Here is a 14,116-nt window from a genome sequence, read left to right as displayed (position 1 = left end):
ATTTATTTTCTAAGATGTATTTAGTAGGTGTATATGTATCTATACACACAGATGTACACATACATAGTCTGAGCAAAGAAAATGTGGTGGTTACTAGTGGTAGCTTTAGTATCCATGTTGAGTGCCTGAGCTCCAGTCCCATTCCACAATTTTAAGACAAGTCGTTAATCTTACTAAGCCTCAGTTTCCTCATCTGTAAATTAAAATAATAACAATTACAGTATTAAACGAGAAACCATAATTAAAACACTTAGCATGTACTTGGTATTCCATAGGTGTTAGATTTTTGTTTTAATATACGCACGATGTCTTTCAGGGTAGTCCTGCTATAGTTTAACAGACAACATCTATCAAAGTACTAACAAAATCTCAATTCTAGGCTAAAAACACATTAATATTAATAAGGGGGAAAAATAAAAACATAACATTCACATAAAATCCCCCTTTCCCAAAACTATACTGGTTGCTTTTTAAAAAAATTTTTGGTATGGGTTTACTTTTGAAACACTTTATTTGGAAATAATTTCAAATTTACAGAAAGTTGCAAGAATAAGAATAGTACAAATTTTTAACCATTTTTAATGTTTTATAGCCATTTGAGAGTAAGTTGCATTCACCGTGGCCCTTTATCCCTAAATACATTAGAGTGTATTTCCTCAAAATAGAGATGTATAATTAGTTCATTTCAATGCAAGACGAAAAAATGTCATTGAGTGGTTAATAAGTCTACTTTATTCATATTATGGTTGAACTAACACAACTGACATTTTCTTGTTGTTTAAATTTAAGGTAATCATTTTGGGTAACTCATTTCATATGGAGTTTAGGTAAGCCCATCAGAGCATAACTGGTAAAATGTTCTTACTTGGATCTCAGCATAAATATGCACATTATCCATTAGAGAAGCCAGACATTTTATTTGTACGTAGTTTTATTAAACACATTTGATACAAGATTTCTTTAAAAATGTATTGCATTTCACTCTCTTGACTTAAATAATTCTTACTAAATCTAAAATTACTAGAATTAAAAACTTTTCTTAAAATAAATAATAGATGGTAAGGATACTATGAAACCTCCCTGTCCCTACATAAATTGCTGTGGAAATTGCTCTATAATTGCAACAAATCTTGACGAAAAATGTCAGCTAAAACTATAAAGCAATTTAATGAATTAACATGGCTGCCAAATAGATATATTAGTATCCTACACCCAGCCAAGGACTAATCCGTATGTTATTAAGAGAAGACTCTTTTTCAAATTCAATACATTAATTTAAAAAATGGTCTTTAAGCTGACTGAACCAAGAGATATGAACCAAGAGCATGGACTCTCGGGGGAGGTGAGAACTGGGTTTGAATCTGGGTTCCATCATTATTAAACTGCTCACCTTGAACAACCCGCTTATAAGCTCCTCACACCTCAACTGCCACGCTCCTAACACAGGGACGATAACCTTATGCCTCTCAGAGTCTGGTGAAGGTTAAAAGAGACAAAACTTGCAAATCACTGAGCACAGTACCTGGTACATATAGTAAGCACTCGATTAATGACAGATGTTATTAAGCAATAAGGTTGGTCTAACATATTTTCATAAGAAGATTATAAATTACATCAACTCTAATTAAACTTAAATCTAAACTCCTATGGCTTTGCCTCGTTCTACACCCCTGAGAACCTTAGAATAAAGAACACCAGCCAAACCATGTTTATGTGAGTGTATTAGCAGACACATATAAATCAAGTCCACTGTAATGAGCTAAGTTCATAGTTTTTCTTTCCATTTTTCTTTTTCCCAATATGACTCCATCCACTCAGCAAATATACAATAGCAATTAGGGTTAACAACATATAATAAGAAATACAAAGAAAAAAGAACATTGGGAGATCAGCTGATGCTGGGAATATGCAGAGAATGTGCTATTTCAAGCATGCCTATTATTGGCTAAATGAGCCAATTATTAATCTTCACTATGTTCTCACCTAGCATCTAGTGTTGGGTTGTTACTCAAGAAATGTTGGAAAATCAATTTTTTAACTTAGCTTGCCCCCCCCAAAAGAACTATATAAATCATAAAAATCATAAAAAGGAGAATCATGTACATAAGGCCCAAGGTCTAAAGAGAACTTGAAAGAAAAAAGGGAGCATGCTGGACTTGAGGAGTCGTGTTAGAAAGGGGAGGGAAAGGGCGTACAGAAAAAAGAAGACTGGTCTACATAGAGGACATCTGGGAATTCCCTGGCAGCCCAATGGTTAGGACTCGGCACTTTCACTGCAGAGGGCATGGGTTCAATCCCCCGTCAGGGAATTGAGATCCCGCAAGCTGTGCAGCACGGCCAAAAACAAAACAAAACAAAATAAAACAAAAAACATATACATAGAGAACCTTTAAATAGAGGACCTATGAAGTGCCATGATCACTGCTGGGGGATTAGGTGCCTCAGAAACATCAATACAGGTAATGAGACAACAGAGTCCCAGAAAACCCAAGTCCACAACGCTGGTGAGGGGTAGCGCCTGCCAGCAGCTCCAGTCTGCCATACCAGAAAGCCAGCACATCTGCTGATCTAGCCCCAAGGAGAAGAGAAAATGTTCAAATCAGGAATGTCCAAGTCCTTCTCAGGAACTCACTGATGGGGTAACTCTCTCCTCCCTTGGTGAGAAGTAAGAATAGATTCCACACTAATGGTTTCAATGTTCCCTAAGGGGCACTACAGAAATGAGAAGTGGTGTGCTCCTGGCATTTATCAGAATAACAAAGGATCGTCCTGCTTCGCTCGTGATCTTTCCATGCCCCAGCAGACATTCAACTGGATGAAAATTTGTTAATAGTTATCTGAGCCCAAACTCTAACTCCAGATCACATCTAAACAAAAAGGGTTTTTTTTCTAATCCCATTATTTTTTTAAGAATTTAAATATATTTTATTATATTTAGCCTCATTTGGTGTTGGGTTTTTTTTGGCTGCATTGGGCCTTTGTTGCTGCGCACAGGCTTTCTCTAGTTGTGACAAGCGGGGGCTACTCTTCCTTGCGGTGCGTGGGCTTCTCACTGCGGTGGCTTCTCTTGCTGCGGAGCACGGGCTCTAGGCACGTGGGTTTCAGTAGCTGTGGCACGTGGGTTTAGTAGTTGTGGCACACGGGTTTAGTTGCTCCGCAGCATGTGGGATCTTCGAGACCAGGGATCAAACCTAGGTCCCCTGCATTGCAGGCAGATTCTTAACCACTGCGCCACCACGGAAGTTCTCCCATTAGTTTTTAATTTGGCACAAAACTCCTTGCCTAGACTATTGCGTTACTTTCTCAGCTTATACTTGGTGGAACAGGAAACTAGGTCTGAGAAGTGAAACAGCAAGCAGAGGGGGAAAGCCCTTTGACATAGACAATCTTGTGTTTAAAATGTTTTCTATGTATTAAGCACTGTGTTAAGCACTAGAAAAAGTACAAAACCAAGTCAAAACCATAAGAATTCATCCCTACCTATGAATCTGCCTTGTTGCCAGAACATCCCATCTCATAGGGTCGTTCTAGCAGTGCCACATTTAAAGTTATCTGTTAAAATATATGTATTATGTAGCATAGAGAACCCTATACCATAATATGAATCATTCACTTCTTTATTCTAGTTCTTGGCATCTTAGAGGACAGCCAATGGGAAACCAATGTAGAACAAGTAAGACTTGATGGAAAAGGAAGGAAAGGTCAGGTGTAGGCAGTAAGGGTGGGTAAGAGGAGTCTCCAGACCACAGACTGGCTAGGGGCACATGGGAAAATACAGTACTGATGGGTAAAAGGGAAGGGGAGAGAAAGAGTTGAGAACTGATGGAGAAGGGATGAGGACATACACTCTTATTATGGGCAACAAACATTTGCGATTGAATAGAAAAGGGGGAGGGTTTAAGAGTCCAGTGAGTTTGAGTTCAGATCTTTAATAGTCTGTGTGGCCTCCATGAGGCCAGAGTGAGAGATGACCTATGTACAAGCATCATGGCAGGGTACGTGGTACACAGTAGGAGTCTAAACCCTGGACAGCCGTTATTATTACTAGTCAGAGTTCTGCAACAAGGCTAGGCTTGGTAAAGACTAAAGTGATCCTTTAGTATTAGACTGCACTTAACTCTGCTAAGAGGACAAGGGCAATAGCCACAGTGAGAAAGTTTCCAGTAACTTTCATCTGATCAGTCCTGGGGATGCTTACAGAACTGTCTACTTCATGTATGACAACCTGAAGCCTTCCACTCAGGTCAAACACAACCTGAACACAGAGATGCACATTCTACGAAAGAAGCAATGTTCCAACACCCAGTTCTTTATCCTGGCCTCTTGCTGATATACTGGTTTAGTTCATATCATCAGCTCTAATTGTAGAATGAGTTGGTTCTAGGCAAGCAGTACCGGGAACGGCTATGGTTAACAGAAACTAACACATTCAAATAATGCCAAAGGTAATTTATGGTCCTGACATCACAGTCACATTCAAAAATAATAAACAGTGCCAACTGTTGGTTAGCAAACGCTAACATGCCCATTAGAATATCACACTTCTACAAATAAAGACCAGGATCACCCATGTTTACTGCATCAGATTTAAATGGTCTTGGAGATCAAACACGTTTAATCCCTTTGTAAACTCCTTTAAGTCAATGATCAGTGTCTCTTCCACAGATTATAATGGTCTCGGTATTAGGGAGAGCATTGATCAACAACGTGTTAACCTACAGAACAAAACTGACTTATCCTTTCCTCTTTCAGATGACCTCTGCTTGAAAAGAAAGATGCGTTCCATCGCTGTTGAGCCCAGAGAAGGGAGAAGGAACAGGAGGGGTTTGGTTCAGTATTCCGGAGCCCCAGGACTCCTGGATGAGCTGCATCTCGTTTTGACAGCAGCAGCAGAGTAAATGAAAAGCCCTGTCAGGTAATGCATTTATCTTCATGGGCAAAGCAGCCGTTCCAAAGCAAGAATCTCAGATGTTGTCACATCAGCTAGGACAAGAAGTCATAAAGCAGGACCGCTATCAGTGCAGGAGGTACAGCGATACCTAGACTGTAATTAGGAGGAGCTGTGAATGGGCACTCTAGTTCCAAGCTCACTGGGAGCCTTGATTTTTTTCCTCTGGGTTGGGATTCCCAGCCAAGTAATCAGTGTGGTCCTCATCAGCCATTTCAGAGCTCAAGCCTCTGAGCTGCCCTTTATTCTGAGAGCTTTATGGCAAGAGCAGCTCTGCTGTTTCTCCCAAATGTTATGTAATCAAGAAAAAACAATAAAACAAGAAAAACAAAAAGTGTCTTTATCCATTTCTTCATCTGATCATTCATTCAACAGATATTTATCCCATGGTCTAGGCACTAAGCTAGGTGTGGGCTAGTCACTGAGGTAGATCCAGTCCCTGACCTCAGAAAAGTTAGATTCTAACAGGACAGACAGACACGCAGCAGGCGTGTATGCGGTGGAAGGGGGTCAGAGGGGGCGCTGTGGGAGCAGTGAGGAAGGCAATAGGCCAATCTATGGAGGCCTTCGTGGAGGAAGTGGCCTCTAGGCTAAAGCTTACAAGAAGGCTATGAACTGGTTAGATGGAAAGATGGAGAGATAAGAGGTAATAATTTATACCCAGTTACAAGAAGATACCAGGTGTATTTGAGCAATGGACGAAGTTTGTATGACTAAAGAATTGAGGGGGAGCGGGTTGGGAATATAATCAGAATTTGAGGGGGCGGGAGACAGGAATAGTATCCAGATGATTCTGAGAAATGAGAGAAGTGAGCAACACCGATGATGTTTTCATGCATTTCAAATCCATTTCTCTTAAGGTGGTTTTTCATGTGTATACCAAAAAAGATCTAATGAAAAATAAGAGAAACTGAGATATCCCAAGAGAATCCTGTAGTGATTTTTTTTAAAAGCTGAATAATCATTAGGCAGTTATTAAAATTCTATTGTAAAAAAAAAAAAAAAAAAATTCTATTGTACACACCAGTGAAATATGTGAAAATCACAGAGAAGATACTTATTTGTAAGATATGGTGCCTTAACTAGCCCCCACCCCCAAGACATAAAACCCCATGATTTTGAACAGCTAAAACTAAAAATTCAGCAATGAGAATTTTTTTTTCTTTTTTCTTTCACTCTCAATAGCCCATGGTATACTGATCTTATCACATTACTGTTGATTATACCCAGTAAGGAGTTAGAGAGAGAACTGATTAAACCCTAACCATGCTGTTTGCTGTGTGATTCTAAGCAAGCTATATACTTCTCTGAGCCTCTGTTTCCTCCAATGGACCCATCTCTTAGGGCTGCTGTCAGGACTTGGTGAGACAATGCTGGAGGTGGTATTTCTGGTTCCATTTTACTGAAGAGTAAAAAAAGACTCAGAGAGGTTACATGACTCACACCAGGCCAGCCAGCTACGGAACAGCCCTCAGATTTCACACCAGGGCTGACTCATTCTGCATCTAGTTCTTTTTTTTTTTTTTTTTGCCATAAATTTTTGGGGGTGGTGATTTTCAATGATAATATAATTAAATTTTAACTATGCTGACATTTTTCACACCATGGGAATAATCAAAGTTTTTGAATCAAAGCAAAATAAAAGAGGAGTGGAGAATAATAATAACTATAGCAAAAATAGCATTGGATGAACACTTTGAGTGGTGAATTGTGTGATGTATGAATTATATCTCAATAAAGCCAATTTAAAAAAATAGCATTGTATTGAGAAGTGAGTAATGTGGCATTTAGAACTGGTAAGATTTTGAGGAAGTTACATCTGTTACTTCACTTTCTTACCTGTAAAAGAGGGATGGTATTACCTGCATTGTCTTTGCCAAAGAATTAGGATAAAATGGAATTCTGAACGGCAAAATCCATCATGGTGCCCAGAAGACTCTACTACACTATGATGACACTAAAATAAACTTGAGAACAAACAGGTTTTATTTGTTAATTTCGAATGACATGTGAGCCTCCTAAAATGTACAGGAAGTGTACCCGAGCTCGCAAGCACCTGTTCATGAGATCATCCCTTCTCAAAAGACTGAAGTCACTGAACTATTGGCAGCAGGAAGTTCTGGAAAATACAGATTACAGGAGCTCATTTCCCTGTGGCACAGTTACAGTATCACTGGGAGGATCGATGCTCCAATCAAGGGCTTCCTAATCCACAAGCACAACAGCTTGGTACAGAGTTCTGCCCTACCAGTCACATGGGCCAAAGAATCAAAATAAACACAAATGTGGCCCCAGTTATCCAAGCCCATAACTGAATCCCAAGTCGCCCCTGGTCTACTCATGTTCAAAGACATACACACTGTGCCAGACTCAGAAATGGACCTCTTCCTGAATTTCCTTCCTGTTTTATGCAGGAAATATAAAATGAAATGTTACTTGTTTTCTCTTTAGTAGGAAGACCCTTTCCTCATTCTCAGTTCCTGATTTACTGGTTTCATAGAAATGAAACATCAATACCAACGGCATTATACAAGCAAAGACAAAACATGATTTTCCACTGTTTTAAAAGGCTGAGGTCATTTTTGCCCCAATTCCTACACAGTGGTAAGCTTAAAATCAAGCCATTTAGCTCACAGTCAGGTCCAATAAATCAGTGGCAAAAATAAATGGAAAAGCTTGCCAAAATGTAACCATAGTAACACCACAGATGCGTCAAGAAATGGTGTGCTCATTTGCTTCATTCCCCATTTCTTAAATTGGAATCTGAGTAGGGGAAAAATTACACAGAAAACAATCATGATTCTGCAATTACTGAATTCTGCAAAACTGCATCCAATCTGCTGTACTAGAACTTCAGAGGCAGCTATGGTCGAGCTACAAAAATAGCCCTGGATGGCTTAAGAGTTCCAAAGCCCTGGATCTGCGATTTAACAGTTACTTGGTCGTCCTGTGTCTCTGTTTCCTCACCTGTAAAATGGGTATTAAAAACCCCAACCTCAAAGGAATATTCTAAGAGTAAAACTGGGCAGTATATCAGAGATGAGCAATGACCTGAGGCCCTGATCAGGTCTTGTTTTTTAGCCTTGTTTTTATTGGCTTATCTTCGTGTCTTGGTTTCTTTCTTTATTTCTATAAAAAAATAGACAAATAATCCCTGCCTCATTCATGAGACTGACATTAGGAATTATTATTACTAATTCAAGTATACGGAATTATTATTAGGATATTATTAGAATTATAGTTTTCAATTCTAATGATGCAAAATTAAAAGAACTGAGGGCCAGAGATTCACATTAATACATTATCATGTTTTCTCTGTGAAATGCAGCTCTGCCACTCAGCAGAAAGAAGCAACCTTGGGGCACTGCCCCAAGTTACCTGTAGTCAACTTATTTTCCTCTTGGAGCCTCGGTTTTATTAATAAGTGAAGTGGAAGGCAGGGCTGTTCTAAAATCTGATCACTAAAGTTCCCCATCTAGACTTCCATTCTAAGTCCTTGCAGATCCATGGTATGCCTGAAATCAGTCCTATTCATTATTTTGCAGTAGGAGGAGGAAACATTAGCACTCTAGGACATCACTAGCAAAATATTATTTTTTTAAAGAAAGTCATTCATAGCAAACAAATCACAGCCATAAGCAGGGTACCTTGAACTTCAAATTACTCCTCCTTGTTTTTGTTGATTAAAAAAAAATATTTCTAAAAAACTGTCAAAATTTGAAGGACTGGGTAATAGAGAGGAGAAAAGAAAACTCCCAAGCAATAAAATCAGAATCATTCTTTCTTCTTCTTTTGAAAGAAAGCAAGAAACTGTATGTGTTCCCAGAATTCCCACCTCATAATGAGCTGTACAGCAATGTAGTTTGGTGGAGCATGGCAATAGCTCATGACCACTGAGCTGCCAATTCATCTACCCCATAGGCTGATTCCCTCCTCCCTTCCTTCTTCCCTTTCTTCCTTCCGTGCCACAAAATCCCTGATTTCATAGTCCCCACGTTTTATGTCTTGCTTTCTCAGATTTGGTCTGATCTAATGGGTCTGGGGCTTTGGGTTTTTTAATCTGTGGAAGCCATTTCTTCAAAGAAAATCATATGTGAAATCATGATTTATGAATCTGATAAAGGTGGGGAGGAAGAGAGAGTCCACTGAGGCATTCCCTTTGCTGAGAGGCTATTAGAGTCCCATGTATCTCCTCAGAGGTCAGTATGAAGACCTCTGGCCTGGTCCACCCCATTAACGACAATCATGGTTAACATTTACGAGGCTTACACCACGCCCATACTGTACACAAATGCATTGACGAGCATCTGACTTTGACTTCCTAACAGTTCCGTGAAGTTAGTAGGAGTGAGATGTCCTTTTCACTGTTGTGAAAACTGGACCTTACAAAGGATGAATAATTTGCCCAGCATTCTCAAGCCAGAACTTGAAAACCGAGTGATTTACCTGGCGCAGTACTGTATGTCCCATTGTCAATCATGACTCCCTGGACTTACGGAGTCACTACGTGAGCAAACTGCCAAGTGTCCCAGATCCAGCTGTTGAGCTCTTACTTCTCCCCTCAACTTTTCACACACCCACCCAGCAGTAAGACGCCCCAAACTGGCTACTTACAAGGCACAGCATGGCGGTAAAGGTTATCTCTTATGGTCTGCTGGAGCTCGTGATCAGGCGACCCTTTCTGGAACCGCTGATTGAGAAAATGTCGCAGGTCCTTGTTCAGCTTTCCTCCTACAGGAAATATATAAAACAGAATGCATCAACCATTGGGGCTGCCTAGAGACTGAGCAGCCTGAGAGCTGTGTGAGGGAAAGCCACGCAAAGCCATTCTAGTCCGCCACCCTCAGTCATCAAGAAGATTTACTTTAGGTTTTCCTCTGCAGGGGAAAAAGCAAGCAAGAATGTAATAAAGATAAAACAGCATTGATACAGCATTAATTTGGAGGTCCCAGTTCACATAACACTAGGAGGCTCAAATAACAAAGAACTGAAATGAGGCTATTACATTTAAAATATGTGTCGTAGACACTTGGCAGACACTATTAGATGGAGTGGATGGCTGAAACCTTAAAGAGGACAATCTAGCAATAGCTGACAAATTACAAAATGTTCTTTGACCAGGGATCCAATTGGAATAAATTTACCCTATGGGTATATTTGCAAAAGTCTGCCCAAATCTCCAGTATTGTTTATTGCAGCATTTTTATAACAGCAAATAAATAAAAATAATCACCAAAAACCTGGAAACAACCACCAGGGATCAACTAAGTAAAGCACAGTTCATCCACATAATAACTACTCTGCGAAAGCTAGATCTTCATGTGCTGGTACTGCAGGAAAATATGTAGAATTGTACCTACTACCTGACCACTTTTGTGTGAGAAGAATAAAGAAAAGGAGAGACCATGTATTAATGGAAGGAATCATCAGAAAGTTTTAACAATCGCTTCCTTTAGGGAGAAGGACTTGAGTTTGGGAAATAAAGGAAGAGACATCATTCTTCATCACATAGACAGATACAGATATATAGATGTTACTTTTCTGTATTGATTTATAAACACTGAACACATAATTTTTTCAAATTTTGTTGTTGTTTAAGCAGTAGTTACCTGGGCTGGTCTATGTGTTTATTTCTTTTTAATTCTCTACAGTTAACAGAACAAAACAAAAGCTAAAAAAAAGTATATTGTTACAAAAATGTATCATAGAAAGGAGAAGGTAACCAAACTTTTTTTTTTAATTATAAACACAAATTATAGTCTACAGGATCAGCAGAAGGCTTATAGATCAACCTCGCTAACATTCATTCTTAATGGAGAAAACTGCTTCAGTGACAGCTAAAAATAACAAGGCTAAGATTGTCCTTCCATTTTTTGACAAGATAAAAATTAGGTAAGAGCATTTCTAGCATTAGAGAAACAATGCAGCAAGGCAGTATCCATGTGAACAAAATTCACAGCTTCAGATGATAATTTTCCCATGGTCAAAAAGAGCAAGTCATGAGGATGACAGTGATGGTTCAGAAGATTCTATGACCTATGCAGGGGAGGAAACTACTGATCTTTATTTTAGTATCATGTTCAAAACCAGATTCCCTGCTTTAGCTGATCATTTTCGAATAGACTAATGAAACCCAATTTGACCCTTTTGAGTTGTAGTACATGTAAGGCTTCAACTGGCCAACATGAAAATTCATACGTCAATCTCAGGTCGTTCAATAAACATTTAATTAGTCATCAAATATTTATTAAATGAAGAAGACACACACACACCCCACTTCCCACCTCTCCTTAAAATAGGCACAAGGTTTGAATAGACAGTTCATAAAATATATATATATATATATGATTGTCCATTAAGCACATGAAAAGATATTCAATTTCACTACTTATCAGAAAAGGGCAAATTAACACCACAATGAGATCCCAGCACCTACCTGCCAGAATGGCAAAATCAAAATCAAGCCTGAGCAAGACTGTGAAACAACAGGAACTCTTTTTATACTGCTAGTGGGTGTATACAACGTTTCATTCCCTTGGGAAAACAATTTGACAGTATCTTATAAAGTTAAACCTTCACTAACCAAATGACCCAACAATTCCACTATTGTTTATGCAAAAGAAATGAAAACAAGTACACGCACTCGGACGCGCATGCGTGCGCACAACTTACAGATGAATCATCACAGCAACTTTATTCATTATAGAATAGCCCCAAATTGGAAACAACCCAAACATCCATCAACAGGTGAATGGATAAGCAAACCGTACTATATTCAAATAGGATGCAGCACAAAAATTGAAAAGAACAAACCACTAACACATACAGTAATACTGATGAATCTCAAACACATAATGCTGAGCAAAAGAAGCTAGACACAAAAGAGAACATACTGTATGATTCCATTTATCTATAAAGCTTCAGAACAGGCTAAACTATAGTGACAGAAAGCAGTCCAGCAGTTACCTGGGGCTCAGGGTAGGCAGAGACTGACACACAAGGGAATAAGATCTATGGAGTGTATCTATGTCAGTTTCCTGGCTTTGCAACTGTACTGTAGTTATGTAAGAATGTTACCACTGGAAGAAACAGGGTGAAGGGTACACAGGAAGTCTGAACTATTTTTTTACAACTTCCTGAGAGTCAACAGTGATTTCAAGAAAAAACTTCTTTGAAAGGAGGAATCACAAGGAAACTTGGGAGGGTGGGTGATTCCAATACAGTAAATATCAATTGTGGTAGTAATAACACAGGGTTATACATTTATCAAAACTTATGGAACTGTAACTGTTAATGCACAGGCATTAAAGTGGCACATATGTTCCTCATGGCCAGGAGTTTAATGACTGTGTTATCCCCTCTCATTGATTGTGGGAAGCACCTATGACTTGCTTTTAATCAATAGAATTATGTAAAGATGATGGGATATATGAGATTATATATATGTGATTACGTACACTTGTTTTCTAGTTGCTGGGTTTAAAGAAACCCGCTGTGAATCTTATAGCTACAAGAAAACATATTTAAGATACTCCAAATTCTTTTGAAGTAAAGAAATATAACATAGTGACAGCCTCAAATGACTCCATATTCAAAATGTCATTCTTCTTTCTCCAGAACACTCAAAAGCGTTCAGTGAGCATCTACATTTGGGGTTCTGAATGATGGTATTCCAGTGCATTATTGAACATGTGCATTTAGTGATACATAAATGGCTATAAAATTCACTAAGCCTGTGAAATGTGACTGCAAGCAAATTCCAACTTTGTTTCATCTGGAAAATCAACTTTAGCCAATTTCTAAATTGACAATAATAATGGATTTTGAAGTATGTATTCTAAGAGTCTAGCAAGGACTATTTCTTTTGCCAAGTAGTTAACTCCTTTCTCAGCTTGTGGAAGCCAGTAGTAGCATGTGTATCAGTTATATTTGATTTATTCTATTTTGTTGTTTTTTTAGTAACAGCATATATCCTGGTACATAGTTTTTATATGATGTTCAAAAACTTTCAAGAGAGTTGGAAAAAAAAAAACAACTAACGGAACTGTATATATAAATGTGTGCATTTTATAGTGTGTAAATTACACTTCATAAAATCAATTTCAAAAGTTTAAACTATACATTATTATCGAATGACTCTGTGGTAGGCACTGTTGTAAATGCTTAGTTTTCAACTTCCCATTAGAGAAACAAACTGAAAGAAGAGTGGAGTAAATCTTGGTGGTTAAAACAGACAGGCCCGCGTGTAAATCCTGGTTCTACTATTTATTAGCTGGTGAACCCAAGTGCCTTGCTTAATCTCTGAACCTTACCTTTCTCATGTGTAAAAACAGAGCTCTGATGTAACAGCAGCTCTGCTACAAGCCTGTTGTGAGGATTAAATGAGATTCAGACACTGCTTAGCAGAGAGAAAGCACTTACTGAAAGATGGAGATTACCCCTAGAGTGGACAACAGTTGAAGCAGTGGAGAAAGAGCTGAGATCAGTCCAAAGATGGACAGTTACTGTTTTTAAAAATGCAGATAAACGTAAAACCTATTGACTTACATGGCCAGAAACAAAATACAGGCACAGGGAAATTTGGATTAAAGGACACTTCTAGAGTTTCTAGAAGGGAATAAAACTCTACTTGCGCTAAAATTGTCTGGACACGTGTAAACGGGTTAACATTTAGTGCATGTTTAATATATTCCTGGCACTGTGCTTGAACTGTAGTTCAGAAAATAAAACCAACTGGTCAATCACTGATATGTGATAGTCACACCTGCCAACTCTACTTCTAGGTCTAAGGCACTCTTGAATTTGACCACAAGGACAAAAGTATTTACCAGCAAAATCTCCATTGCCTAGAACCTAGGATATATATTCCCCTTAGGAGACCAGAGTTCTAGATGATAAAAACACACTAACAGTTATCATTTGAACTGTGAGTAGTGAAGATGTTATGGGATCCAAATGTACTGCCGCCTAAGTCAAAAGCAAATCCCAAATCTCAGGATTCAGTATCTTTTTATCCCATATAGGTCCTTATGAGTGAGACACAAAATTCCAAAGAAGACTCAGGATACAGTATCTCTTTATCCCACATAGATCCTTACTGATCACATTCAGTACCTATAAAGGTGAACCAGGGGCACATAGATTGGAAGCATTCTTAAGACACAGGCA

General features: G+C 38.6%; 1 protein-coding gene across 21 annotated transcripts in view; it reads right to left on the bottom strand.

Moving 5' to 3' along the window:
- The window catches only part of MAGI1 (membrane associated guanylate kinase, WW and PDZ domain containing 1), a 622,042-nt gene that overhangs the window by 243,530 nt on the left and 364,396 nt on the right, over positions 1 to 14,116 (bottom strand). For all 21 annotated transcript variants that reach the window (XM_028169082.2, XM_028169083.2, XM_007192408.3 and 18 more), the window contains exon 2: positions 9,563 to 9,679. In XM_028169082.2, coding sequence (XP_028024883.2) covers positions 9,563 to 9,679 — 117 coding nt within the window. The remainder of the gene's footprint in view (positions 1 to 9,562; positions 9,680 to 14,116) is intronic.

The sequence above is a fragment of the Balaenoptera acutorostrata genome, chromosome 10, assembly GCF_949987535.1.
Source record: "Balaenoptera acutorostrata chromosome 10, mBalAcu1.1, whole genome shotgun sequence".
In the NCBI taxonomy this organism is placed as follows: Eukaryota; Metazoa; Chordata; class Mammalia; order Artiodactyla; family Balaenopteridae; genus Balaenoptera; species Balaenoptera acutorostrata.
This window is presented reverse-complemented; position numbering and strand designations above follow the sequence as displayed.